Consider the following 13,852-nt stretch of genomic DNA (forward strand, 5'->3'; position numbering starts at 1 on the left):
AAATGGTCAAAAGGGTTGGAAACCACAGGAATAGGCTGTAACGGAGCAGCTGGCACTTTTTGATTTGCCTTATTGGTAATCTGACATGTATGACAGGACAGTATATATTTGGCCACATCCTGTTTTACTTTAGGCCAATAAAACTGTCGCCTAATACGGTCATAAGTTTTCCGGACTCCAGTATGACCAGCAAGTCCTTGATGGGCCAATTTTAATATATAATCTCTAAACGTCAGAGGAACAACAATTTTAGTTTTTGGTTGCAACTCATCTTTATGCATGATGCCCTTCCTACAAAGAAGGCCATCATCAAAAAAATATGATGGAGGCAGATCATCAGAGCCCTTTTCAGACCCTGCTGCAGAAAATAGAGGTTTAAGTGTATCATCAGACTGTCGTGCTCTTATCAACTCCTCTCGAGAGATATGTAAAAGAGAAGTCAAAGAGCAATCAGCAACATCATTAAAATCAGTACTACTCTCTTCAGGAGTGGACAACACCGATGTTTCAGCCGTTTAAGTTTGAAGGATTGTAGATTCTTCCTGATTAGAAAGAGATTAACAGACTTTTAAGTCTTTTTGTTCAAGACACTGAAACACATCAGATTCCAGATCACCTGCATTAATGGCAGAAAGGAAGGTGTCATTAAGTGGATGCTCTCTAGCTTGGTTTTCAGAAAGTTGGTAAGCCATAGATTGAGTGACTACACAAGCTGGAAACAAATCAGGAAATCCTGTGTTATGTTTTCCAATATCTGATCTTCTGGGTACAGATACTACTATGGGTGGAGCTGCCACATTTCTCTCTCCCCAAACATTCCCCCCAGCTAAATAATTTCCCAGAATAAACGTAATTCCAGGAACTGGAAGTGCAGAACGGACACCAACCACAACATCACCAGATACTATGGCAGAGGAAAGATGGATTTGGTGCAAAGGCACTTCAATAAACCCCATCTCAAAACCTCTTACCAATACATGGGTTCCAGTAACTGTTTCAGAGATTAACGGCAACACTTCTTCCAAAAGGAAGGACTGTGCAGCTCCTGCGTCTCAAAGAATACGAACTGAAACCATTTCCTCAGAACCTGGCAAAGACACCGCTCCTTCATTGATAAAGGGGGTATAATCAACAGAGCCAATAACACTTGGATCAACAGATTTACCACAAGAATGAGACAAAAGGTTATCTCTTTCTTCAAGAGTATCATCTAAAAATGTTGAAGCAACAACTAAAGCAACAGGTTTTAAAAACTTTTCTTTCCTCTTAAGAACAGGGCAATCAGAGATTTTATGGCCAGGCTTTTTACAATAAAAGCAAACCCAGTCTCTTGAAATTGCTGTCTTGTTAGGACTGCTAATAACAGCTGCCCTAGCACTTTGTTCCAACACTGCAGGCTTTGTCTTAACTTGAGAGACAAACTTAGACTTACTCATGTCATTTTTGAAGCTGACTGAACTGAATGACCCCCGATGGGTTAACACAAATTCATCTGCCATAATAGCAGCATCTGAAAGTTTGCTCACCTTGTGTTCATTCAAATATGTAGCTACAGCAGGAGGAACACCGTGCTTAAACTCCTCCAAAAGCACTAATTCTCTTAACTGCTCTTTAGGACAAAGAAGTCGTGGCCTAATGGTTAGAGAGTCGGACTTGTAATCCAAAGGTTGCGGGTTCGAGTCCCCGGCCGGCAGGATTTGTAGGTGAGGGGAGTGAATGTCCAGCGCTCTCTCCACCCTCAGTACCACGACTGAGGTGCCCTTGAGCAAGGCACCGAACCCCCAACTGCTCCCCGGGCGCTGCAGCATAAAATGGCTGCCCACTGCTCCGGGTGTATGTTCACGGTGTGTGTGTGTGTGTGTTCACTGCTGTGTGTGTGCACGTTGGATGGGTTAAATGCAGAGCACGAATTCCGAGTATGGGTCACCATACTTGGCTGAATGTCACTTCACTTTAGTTGTAACTTTCATTGAAATACACCATCGGTCAAATAAATTCTCTTTTTTCTTTGCAAATTCAACATAAGTACAGTTGTCATTTTTATTAAGACTTCTGAATTTTTGGCGATATGCCTCAGGTACAAGTTCATAGGCATGTAAGATAGCAGACTTCACAATATCATACTCACCACTCTGTTCCAGTGTAGCAGAGTAAACATCCTGACCTTTACCTGTGAAAACACACTGCAGCAATAAAGTCCAAAACTTTTTTCGGCCACTTCAGAGATAAAGCAACACGTTCGAAGTGATCAAAAATTTTTCTACTTCTTTTTCAGAGAACGGCGGAACTAATCTCATATTTCGATGAACATCAAACACAGGCTCTCTTAGCTCAGTCAACTGTTCTGGTCCCAGTGGCACATCAACTTTCAAGGCTTCCACTTTCTTTTCTTCTAACTCCAACTCCAACTTCTTTAACTGAAACACTCTCTCTTCCCTTTCTCTCTCAAACTCAATTTCCAATTTTCGTACAGACAACTGTTCTAATTTCCTAGCTGTAAATTCCCTTTCGACTTCTCTCTCTCTCATAACGCGATTCTCACGCTCAGCACAGAGTTTTTCTGCATCTAAATTGTTTCTCTTGTAGTGACATATCTCGAAATTTCAATTCACTTTCAACATCAATATCACAAGGAGAAAACACTGAAGATTCACTAGGAACTACAGACTCGGTTCTTACCTCTAAAACTCCTCTGTCAACCAGCGATCGCTTCAAAGTTGTCACCAACGTTTCCTTCAGTTTCTTATCTTGAGTAGTAAGATCAACACTAAAGTGTTCGGCAATTTGTATTAATTGCTCCTTTGTACACCTCTCAAGTAAAGATTCTGAGGGACAAAAAAATCTTCGAGCACCGAAGACATTTTCTTTCACTAACTTACAACTAAGTGCGACAAAATAAACAAACAAGCTGCTCACACACATGAGACGAATGAATTTGCTAAAACTACAACTCCCATAAACCACTGCTTCAAAAAGGAACTACGTCTGTACATTATGTAACCTACTCATTCACAAAAAACTTTCCAAAGACCTACCACAAGTCAAAAACACATAAGTAGGCTACGTAGGAAAAAGAGAAGAACGCACTAGAACTACGAATGCAGTTATTTGCAGGTTCACCTTTATGATCTGAGAATCTCCAGCTCCTATCTGAAAGAAAAAATGAACGAATTCCTACCTAGTCTTCGAAGGTGTACCGGGCTAGGTGTGGCATTAAACGCTGAACTCAATGACGATCAGTCTTTTAGACTAAAAGTCAGAAAGCGTACCCCCAACAGAGACCTAGATCTCCACCCAGGATAACCCTCAAAAACAAGAAAGGCAAAATAATAAAAAAAAGCAACAAAAGTGATCCTTCGGAAGGATTGTATACGCAACCCAGCTGCATACACTATTCCTAACCAGAGTTCTCATTCATAAAGTTCACCGTTTATAAAAAAAATAATTAAACCTACTCACCAACATTCCTACACCAAAGAATCTTGGACGAGCCTCCCAATTTATGTCATGGCCAGCTCATTCTCAACCATAACATAAAGAGGATCACACGTGCAAACGAATATTTCAGTTGCAAGATTATTTATTAAGGAAAAAGTTATTGGTTACAGAAACAAAACAAAAAAAAATACCAAAATCTAGGGATTTAAATAAATATAAACAAAACAATAATCCAATGGGGTAAAGAACATTGACCAAGAAATAAACAAAAGAGTTGGAGCATAAGCTGGAAAGAAAGCAGTATCTTGAAGAACCTTGAAGAAAGTGTAAAAGAGTGAATGTGCTTGAACAGTATAAGAAACAAAATGTATGTTTTTGCAGTTGTAGGTCTGTTCTCAGCTTTTTGGGTTTCACTTAGCATGTTTTATGCATTCTCAGGAACATGATAATTGCCATTAATGTGGTTTGCAAATTTATTACAAGTCACAATAGAATGGTTTGAAATTATTATAAGACTGTTTACACATTTATCAGTAATATTCAACAAGTTGTGGATAAGTTAATATATATATATATATATATATATATATATATATATATATATAGTAAATGAACATAATATGTTTATTACTGCTCCACATAACCCCGAAAAGACAACATAAGGAAACACAATACAATATCATCACATATCATGCACAACAAAAGAAAAGAACAGCTTTTCCTTTCTTCTATTTCTCATAAACACATCATGCATTTAAATAAGGTGTTAACACTGTCACCTCTTCCTTAGATTAATGTCAACAGTTCATATAAATACAATATCATATTCACATTGTGATGCAGTAATGTTTTTTTCTCCATGTAATCTCTTAATCATTCTCTTCAGCAAATATATATATATAATCGATAGAATGAGGATGAGAAAATCAGGCAGACAATACCTAAATACATTTTAAACCCTACTGCAAAACCATCAAGCACTGTTGTAGCCTCAATGCGTACGTAATGTTTCCAACTGAGAACATTAAAGTGCAGCTGTGTTCACTTAATGGTTAGATATGTACATACATATGCAAGTGTATAGATATATATTCTCTTCAAACATGACAGACTGACAGAAAAGACTCCCTCCCCTTTCATTTTCTTCCTCGGTACACTTTCTCGCAGGGCTATTACATTTACTGAAGTTGAAAATCTAGGTCATTAAGGCCTAAGTTCACCCTGTAGTGACACGGCAAACACAAGAAGCACAACTAGTGAACATCACGTGACTCTCTCAGAAATACACATTTGATCACACAGCAATGATCATGGTTCTGTTGATTATGGAGCACTGTCAGAGCACGTAACGTCACATCAACAGAGATTATAGTATTCACCTGACATTAAAATGAGAAAAGCTTTACAGTTTGTCAGTCTCCAGTTGGACTTCAATACCCTGTGACAAAAGAAGCACCTTCCCTGAGAATTATGATGTAAACACATTCATGAGCTACTCATGCATCAATCAAATATCATTTTAAAGCTAAATAGTTTGTTGTAATTGCAAGGGAATTGTTAATGGGTAATTGTTGGCCTCATTGCAATGTAACTTCATACATTTTTGGGTATTTATAATGTTTAAGTGTGGTTCTGGCACACATGCAGTTTATTTATGTATGTTTGTGTAGACACTCAAATGTACATTATTGAAGTATTGACAGCATGCAAATGCAAGCATTATGCATATGAAAAGAAATACTAAGTCCATTTAGATTTATCAAATATTAAATTAATTGGTTTATTTATTTGTATTTACCTCTGTATTCTTGTCTGTGCAATATCTGGTGCTGTATTCTAATTTGAAGGATTTTCTAGGACTATTAAACAATATACATATTATCATTCCAAAGAGATTTTTTCGCGTTTTTTTAAAAGTAGTCTCTTATACTCACCAAGGCTGCGTTTATTTGATCAAAAATACAGTGAAAACAATCATATTGCAAATTATTATTACAAATAATAAAATATATATATTTTATTATATTTATTTTATTTTTATATTTACTTTTGCTGAATTTTCAGCAGCCATTGCTCTAGTTTTCAATGATTCTTCAGAAATCATTCTAATATGCTGATTTGGAGCTCAAGTATTTCTTCTTATCATTACTGTTGAAAACAGCTGCTGCTTAATATTCTTGTTTAAACGTTTTTGGGGGATGAAATCTTAAATGAAATCTTTTGCAGCTTTAGAATTTTTTTTTTTTACTGTCATTTTGGCCAGTTTAATTCTTGCTGAAAAAAGTATCAAACTTTTGAATAATATATTGAGGTACAATGATTGTCGCTATGCATTTATCTGTCTACATTTCTATATTGTTGAATAGGGGTTAGGTTTATGGTAGGAGTGGGCTTCAAAATATGTATAATTATAAAATGTACTGTAAATATACATTTATAAAACTAAATATAAAGGATTCATAAAGATTTTTTACAATTAAACACGTTCACATTTTTTATGCTCTCAGTACACCCATATTGTACATTTCAGCCTACATCCCAACATACAAAAAATGTATGTGTATACACCATAAATACAGATCCTAATGAGGTCAGACTGCCCAGTAATACTAGCGCAGACTTCAAATGCAAGATCTCTTGGGGCTGGTTAGTGTTTCTGAATCCATCCAGTAAAAAGTCTACACATTAAATGATAGCATCCCAAGGGTCTGGATTAGGATTCCTGGAAAGATATGACTGAACGCTTCCAATTAACACCAGACAATTATTCAAGAACCAGTGTACATGAATTTGCATTTGTAATATCTCAAAACGCTAAATCCACACATCTTATTTGTTTGTAGATGAAACTAATTTCTTCAGTAATTCAAGAGCAATGCCCTTTGTGATAGCAAGTGGAGATGCTGCAGATGAGATGTAAAAAACCCTTGATGTTAATGACATTTTCAACAAAAGCCACATTTAGAAATGTTCTAATTAATCTGCAATGTGATTGGTGTATTTAGTAAAGAGCAAATGATTACAAAACTTAATCACCTGTATCAGGAAAATAGATGGGTATTAAATATTACTGTGTAATTGAGGCAGCTCATCAGCGAATGAATCAAAATATGCGACACAGTTGGGCTCAATTGGAATCTGTCTGACGCTGTTGAGGAGAACAGGCAGGAGTGTGTTGTTGTCTCATTGTTCTTGTGAGCAGCTAGACTGCCAGTACAAGGCCTGTCTTGTCACATCCGTAGCTTTAATCAAATGACACTTTCAAGGCTGGATTGGTAGGGATGACACTATTCCTTGTTTTCACTGTCAGCTGGCTTCTTATCTTCCCCACTCACCGCATTCTGCTCCAGGTCAGCTCTTGGACCGGTCTGGGTCACTCTTTTCAAGCGAAACGGGGATGGTGAGCATTTCAATGAGCCCGTCATCATGGAATTATTCTCTGACTCTGTGAATACCACCGCGTTGCGGCAGTAGTGCTTCAGTCCTTTGCGGAAATGGATGGTGAAGAGGCCATAAGTGATGGGATCCAGAATCGCATTAAAGAGTCCAAAAATAAACAGCATGTGAGTGAGTGAGTGAGAAACCGTCTCTTCTAAATCCTCAGGAAGGAACCAGTACCAGAGACCCAGCAAGTAGTACGGCGTCCAGCAAACTATGAAAGAGGTCACTATGACTATGCTCATTTTTAAAGTCCTCATACGGGCCTTTGGGATGTTGCTGTTGGAACGCCGTAAGTGGACTTCCTTTGATGAAACTGTAAACGCAAGAAGAGTATAAATTTGCAGTGGAAATATAATTTTTACAAGTATTTTACTTCACTGCTGTCAGGGTTCTGGACTCCTTGTTCTTTGTTTTTCCCCTGTCCTTCCTGAGTTTCCTTATTTGGTTATTTTAATGTTCTTGTTAAGTTAATTTGATTATTCCTTGATTATTCCTCACCTGTTTCTGTTCTCCCTGATTGCGTTCTATGTGTTTATAGGTCCTGAGTTCTCCCCAAGTCTTTGTCCGTTCACTCGTTTTTTTATGTGATGTATTCCGTCTCCTACGTTGTTTTATTAAAACCAAGAACTTGTACTGCACCTGCTGTCTCCTGCGTCCTTCCCGCTACACACACACCGTGACAACTGCAGTATTTAATGGGATAGTTTACCATCATTTACTCACCCTCAAGTCATTTACAACCTATATGACTTTCATTTTTCTGTACAGCTCAAAAGTAGATATTTTTCAACTGTAATTCATGACTTCTTATAATGGAAGTCCAAAATAATTGTAACGATGATGGAATTTTCAAATATTTGTACTTTATTAATTTCTTTTTTTTTTTTGCATTTTCAATTTGGGAAACTTACTTTTTACTTAATTCATCATTATTTTAAGTGAAGAGAGTGACCTGAAAGAGGTCAGATTCGTGAATGAATCATTTAAAAAAAAATGATTCTGTTGAGTCGGTTCAACTATTAAATTGGTTCCCAAATCACACTGAAAGATTTATCTTTGACCGTTGGAATATTTAATCAGGGCAGGAGTTCCCAAACTTTTTTGTCAGCAAACACTTTAGACAGAAAATATTGACTTTAAGTACCTTCAGATTTTAAGTTAATATTTCAATAATTGTTGATATGTTTACGGTTCTCTGATGTTGGTTAATAACATGACATTGCAAGTATGTAAGTAAACAAGTAGTTGTAATTTATTGTAATTTAATGTATTTTAGATTACAAATTACAATACTAATATTTATGTCTTAAATTCTTCATTTTCAGGCATTTTTAGCATTTCAAATCCTCAAGCTTTAATTTTAGCAGAACATTGGTCAATATTCGAAAACCCTGAATTAGGGTGCATCTACATTTTAATATTCGAAACATGATGACAATTCTCTTGAAGTTTAATATTTTGAACATGCTGATTCATATGCTAATAGGACTCATTGATATACACTGAACAAAATTATACACGCAACACATTTGTTTTTGCCCCCATTCTTCATGAGCTGAACTCAAAGATCAAAGACTTTTTCTATGTACACAAAAGGCCTATTTCTCTCAAATATTGTTCCCAAATCTGTCTAAATCTGTGTTAGTGAGCACTTCTCCTTTGCCGAGATAATCCATCCACCTCACAGGTGTGGCATATAAGTGAGTGAGTGAAGTGAAGTGACATTCAGCCAAGTATGTTGACCCATACTCGGAATTCGTGCTCTGCATTTAACCCATCCAACGTGCACACACACAGCAGTGAACACACACACACACCGTGAACACACACACCGGAGCAGTGGGCAGCCATTTATGCTGCGGCGCCCGGGGAGCAGTTGGGGGTTCGGTGCCTTGCTCAAGGGCACCTCAGTCGTGGTATTGAGGGTGGAGAGAGCGCTGTACATTCACTCCCCCCACTTACAATCCCTGCCGGCCGGAGACTCGAACCCGCAACCTTTGGATTACAAGTCCGACTCTCTAACCATTAGGCCACGACTTCCCCTAGATGCTGATTAGACAGCATGACTATTGCACAGGTGTGCCTTAGGCTGGCCACAATAAAAGGCCACTCTAAAATGTGCAGTTTTATCACACAGCACAATGCCACAGATGTTGCAAGTTTTGAGGGAGCATGCAATTGGCATAATGACTGCAAGAATGTCCACCAGAGCTGTTGCCCGTGAATTGAATGTTAATTTCTCTACCATAAGCCGTCTCCAAAGGCGTTTCAGAGAATTTGGCAGTACATCCAACCGGCCTCACAACCGCAGACCACATGTAACCACACCAGCCCAGGACCTCCACATCCAGCATCTTCACCTCCAAGATCATCTAAGAACAGCCACCCGGACAGCTGCTGCAACAATCGGTTTGCATAACCAAAGAATTTCTGCACAAACTGTCAGAAACCGTCTCAGGGAAGCTCATCTGCATGCTCGTCGTCCTCATCGGAGTCTGGACCTGACTGCAATTCGTCGTCGTAACCGACTTGAGTGGGCAAATGCACTTTGGCACTTTGGAGAGGTGTTCTCTTCACGGATGAATCCCAGTTTTCACTGTACAGGGCAGATGGCAGACAGCGTGTATAGCGTCGTGTGGGTGAGCGGTTTGCTAATGTCAACGTTGTGGATCGAGTGGCCCATAATGGCGGTGGGGTTATGGTATGGGCAGGCGTATGTTATGGACAATGAACACAGGTGCATTTTATTGATTGCATTTTGAATGCACAGAGATACCGTGGCAAGATCCTGAGGCCCATTGTTGTGCCATTCATCCACGACGATCATGTTGCAGCATGATAATGCACGGCCCCATGTTGCAAGGATCTGTACACAATTCCTGGAAGCTGAAAACATCCCAGTTCTTGCATAGCCAGTTGAGCATGTTTGGGATGCTCTAGATTGGCGTAGTTCCAGCCAATATCTTCGCACAGCCATTGAAGAAGACTGAACCAACATTCCACAGGCCACAATCAACAACCTGATCAACTCTATGCGAAGGAGATGTGTTGCACTGCGTGAGGCAAATGGTGGTCACACTAGATACTGACTGGTTTTCGGAAAATGGGGGCAATTGAATGTGTCTGTGTCGTTTATAATTTTGTTCAGTGTAGTATGTAAAATTAGCCTAGTTTCAAATTAAACGCCACCTACTGTTTCCTTTGGTCATCCTTCGAGAGATCTCCACCAAGATCCTTGTGTAGCAGCAGATCATGATGGCCAGAGGTATCAGGAAGAGGCAAATGAAAGTAAACATATTGTAGATGGTCTCCTGCCAGTGTTTGACAAAGCTCCCTCGAGTGGTGCACTGAGTGAAATTGGCTGGCACCGTGATGGTCACATTGTGAAACAAGAACATCTGTTGGGGAATTCAGCAGGTCAGCAGATTACAATCACAAGTACTTTTTAAATACCATTAAATACATTCAAGATGCCTAATATAAACAAACCTTTAAAGGTCTAGTTCACCCAAAAAATATAAAAATTTGCTTTATATTTATTCACCCTGCAGTCATCAAAAATGTAGACGAGTCTGTTTCTTTATTGAAACAAATTAATAATTACTATAATGACTAATTCTGCCTTTTCAGCCCTGAATTCTAAGTGAATGTTAAATGGTAAATGTTATACACATCTACAGCCAACTAATCAAGTGTACACTGTCAGCTGTGCAAATCAGATGTGGCATATATCCCCTTCAGCAAAAGGCTCAATGTTCCCAGGATCAGTCTTTTGCAGAACATTTCATAAATATTATGATGCCAGACTACATATTCTAACTCTGACAAGGAGATTCCCAAATGACAAATGAAGACTGGCAGAGCCAATGGTGACATACAGACTGAAGTCATCTGTCTGTTTATGCCTCAGAAATGAATCACAAAAACAAATGGATAAACAAATGACGACAAAATATCCACTATAACCTGTTGTGACCTTGTATCTTCTACCATATCAGTCTCAAATGACCTCATTTAAGCACAATCTGCTATGTCATAATGTGTTATACAGTGGAGTTTTGGTGTTTGTAATATACCCTCATTCTTTTACCTGACTGACCCATCATAAGCCTCCTCTAAACTTGGAAGCACACTGATTTTAAACGCTCTTCTTCATCGGGAGGAGTAAATAAAGAGGTCTCAGCATTTATTACTTCAACTGCAGAGTGTTTTGAAATGTGCACGCCTCCTCTGATTGAGAAGCAACCCTTTATTAACACTCATTCCAGTAATTCCTGCTGCTTTCATCTTTATCATTTCAGATATTGTAGATGAAGGTCACAGAGCATTTTCTACAATAGTGGGAGTGAGGGTCATTTGAGGAAACATGTAAAATGTAAAACATCTGATTGACTTACAAACTGCATAATTTATTCTGTGTGTGTGTGTGTGTGTAATGTTGAGTAATGTGTCTCAGTAAGCCCCAGTCATTATGTTAAATCTGAGGTGAAATTAAAGGGCTGATGAGAGCATGTACTGTAATTGCTGAACTAATCTAACGTCTATGAATTTTACAACACTTTCTAGCTCTGATTCTAATTTTACAACAGGTCTAGGGCGAATACTGAATATGAAATAAGTTACTGATTTAAAACATGATTTTCAATATGATCTGAAAGACAATCTGGCAAGAGAAAAAAAAATGTTACAGTACTATTTAAATGTATACTTTAATCCTCTTTACTCCCTTTACCTTAACTTTACACCCCAAAGTGAAATTTCTGTCATCATTTCCTCACCTTGATATTATTACAAAGCTGTAATGACGTTCTTCTTCTGTGAGAGACAAAAGGAGACGGTATGCAGAATGTTCATGCTGCTTTTTTTCTATACGGAATTATGAAATCCAATGATGATTGAGATGATCAAGGTCCAAAATGACAAGAAATATAACCATAAAATAGCACTAGTAGTACCATAGCAGTCCATGCAATGATATATGATACATTTGTGTTAGGGAAACTAAGGGTTCACTAAGAATGTCTTTTGCGATAATTTCAGTATGTGCATATTCAAATTAGGTGCATTGCGATGTATGTGTAATGGCATCAGTGTCATTAATCATAGTGTGAAATGCCATATTATGTAAATGGAATTGTCAGTGATGATGCATTGCACACAAGCACTGAATAGAAGAGAGCAGTTTGGACATTCTGTTAAATAACTTCTTTTGTATTCCACAGAAGAAAGTAAATTAAACTGGTCTGGAACAACATGAGGAGAGTAAATGATGACAGGATTTTCATTTTCCATTTTAAAAACTGTATAGCACACTTGTCAAATACATTTTCCATTCAAAGTGAACGAATTTGTGGTTTAAACTGAGATTAAATATGAAAAATAGGAATATTTCAGGTCTGAGCTCAAGAAGGCAAGTCGTTAAACCTCCTGTCGTTTTCATTTTGATCTCTCTACTTGATTCAGGGTGTTACGCCAAACTCTGGGGGTTCTGGTGAATTCAAGTAATGCAGCATTCAGAGATAAGACACAATGAAAAACATGAAAAATCACTCAAGCAGCTCCTCACCTGAGGGACAGAGAGAACAACACTCATCACCCAGGCCACGCTCAGCATTAGTTTGTTCTTCTTCTTAGCCTTATTGATGGCCAGAGGGTTGAGAATGGCCGACTGCCTGTCCAGGCTTATGACCACAGTCACGAATGCGCAGGAGTACATCGCCACGAGCTTCAGAAACATTAGCAATCTGCAAGCCAGATCCCCCGCCAACCACTGAACCGTAATGTTCCAAGCCGCATCCACTGGCATCACGATGAAAGTCACCAGCAGGTCGGCAACGGTGAGGTTCATGATTAAAATTCTTACATGAGATTTGCGCTTGTTATTAGTGCTGGCAGCCCACAACACGGAGAGGTTGCACACAGCTGACACTGCGCAAAGTGTGAAGGTAATTATCACCCTCACTTTTGCTGCCATGGAAAAAGTGGGCAGCTGCAATGCCGCTTCACCTGTGCTATTGTTACACGTGGGCGGCAAGGTGTAATCACAGCTACTGTTCAGAGCATCTGCAGTCAGCTGGTGAAACATGATGTTTTCAGATGTTGGAGAGCTGTCATTCATCACTGAAGAACGAAAGCGTGTGTTTGCTGCATTCACTCAGCTACCTGCTGCACAATGAGACTCACAGACGATTCATCATGATCCGGGGAGGAGACTGTGATAGTACCTGGAAAATCTCCTTTAGTTGATAGTACTAGAGTGGGATCTAAATAAAAAAAAAAAAAAAAAAAAAAGTGTTTGTAGACAGTCTGATGCATTTCACAAATACAAAAAGAAAGTATACTCACAATGCTGAATTTAATTCAGTGTGTTATATCCTATCTTTGTAGGCTAAGTGTTTGTATAATATGCATTAAAACTCTCAAAAGGGGTTAATCTACTCGTTCAACAGTCGCCTATGTATTTTAATGTCTTTATTCAAATTAAAATAATTTTCAGTCTTACCTGATACACTTGTCCCGGAACGATCGCTTAGAGCATTAGAAGAATACAAATGACCTCGAAAGTAGTTGCTTGTACATCTCAGTGACTTATAAAACTTGGTCAATTCGTATCATCCATTATTTCTAAAATCCGATCTTCAAGTACAAGTGCATAGCTCTTCTCAATCACTTGTCCAGTGAGTAGTTTTCATTCAAAAAGACACCTGTTCGCAAGGTGACATTCGTCTTGGTGATATAAGTTATTCAGGGTGATTTGTAAAAGGGCACGTCTACTTTTTCAGAAAAATTACCGTTTAAATGAACGGAAATGGTCTGTAGAGAATAAGGTTCAAAAATATTACTCAGTACGTATTTACCACAGCATCCTCAGTTGGTGCTTTCTATTCCAGTTGGAGAGTGAAGTGTCAATGTCCGCGTGCGTCTGCTTCACTTCGCTTTCCAGCTCTTAATTCCCTCGCGCGTCACTTGACAA

At 38.5% G+C, this 13,852-nt stretch overlaps 1 protein-coding gene across 1 annotated transcript; it reads right to left on the bottom strand.

Annotated features, from left to right (window-relative positions):
* Positions 1-6,725: 6,725 nt before the first annotated feature.
* LOC306843009 (putative gonadotropin-releasing hormone II receptor) lies at positions 6,726-12,997 on the bottom strand (the record flags this gene model as incomplete). The annotated part of the gene is made up of 3 exons (XM_079374255.1): positions 6,726-7,192; positions 10,073-10,277; positions 12,446-12,997. The coding sequence occupies 3 exons, from the start codon at positions 12,995-12,997 to the stop codon at positions 6,726-6,728; spliced, it is 1,224 nt and encodes a 407-aa protein (XP_079230381.1).
* Between the last annotated feature and the right edge of the window lie 855 nt (positions 12,998-13,852).

The sequence above is a fragment of the Barbus barbus genome, assembly GCF_936440315.1.
Source record: "Barbus barbus genome assembly, chromosome: 23".
Taxonomy (NCBI): domain Eukaryota; kingdom Metazoa; phylum Chordata; class Actinopteri; order Cypriniformes; family Cyprinidae; genus Barbus; species Barbus barbus.